Source organism: Penaeus monodon, chromosome 34 (genome assembly GCF_015228065.2).
Source record: "Penaeus monodon isolate SGIC_2016 chromosome 34, NSTDA_Pmon_1, whole genome shotgun sequence".
Classification (NCBI taxonomy): domain Eukaryota; kingdom Metazoa; phylum Arthropoda; class Malacostraca; order Decapoda; family Penaeidae; genus Penaeus; species Penaeus monodon.
Genome location: NC_051419.1, coordinates 30,566,919 through 30,567,181, shown reverse-complemented (window position 1 = coordinate 30,567,181; position 263 = coordinate 30,566,919). Strand labels below are relative to the sequence as shown.

Here is a 263-nt window from a genome sequence, read left to right as displayed (position 1 = left end):
TTTTTTCAGGAAAAGGAAAGAAGAAAAAAATATCAGGAGAAGCTTCTAAAGTTCCTCAATGAATCCGAGTACTACACAGCGGCTACACTCCTTGTGCATTTCCCTTATGACAGTAAGTCATTCATTAACAAAAGAAGGAATGTTATAGTGGATAGGTTTTACTGAATGAAATGACCAAGGTAGGTGCTGTAGTAGATCTATAGGTTCTGCTAGATACAGTAGAAAATGAGTTTGATAATTTTGATAACTGCTCATTTCCAGTA

The 263-nt window shown here is 35.4% G+C and overlaps 1 protein-coding gene across 1 annotated transcript in view; it reads left to right on the top strand.

Moving 5' to 3' along the window:
* The window catches only part of LOC119594707 (vam6/Vps39-like protein), a gene marked incomplete in the record, with an annotated part of 13,484 nt that overhangs the window by 9,895 nt on the left and 3,326 nt on the right, over window positions 1-263 (top strand). The window contains 1 exon segment of the mRNA XM_037943765.1: window positions 10-112. Coding sequence (XP_037799693.1) covers window positions 10-112 — 103 coding nt within the window.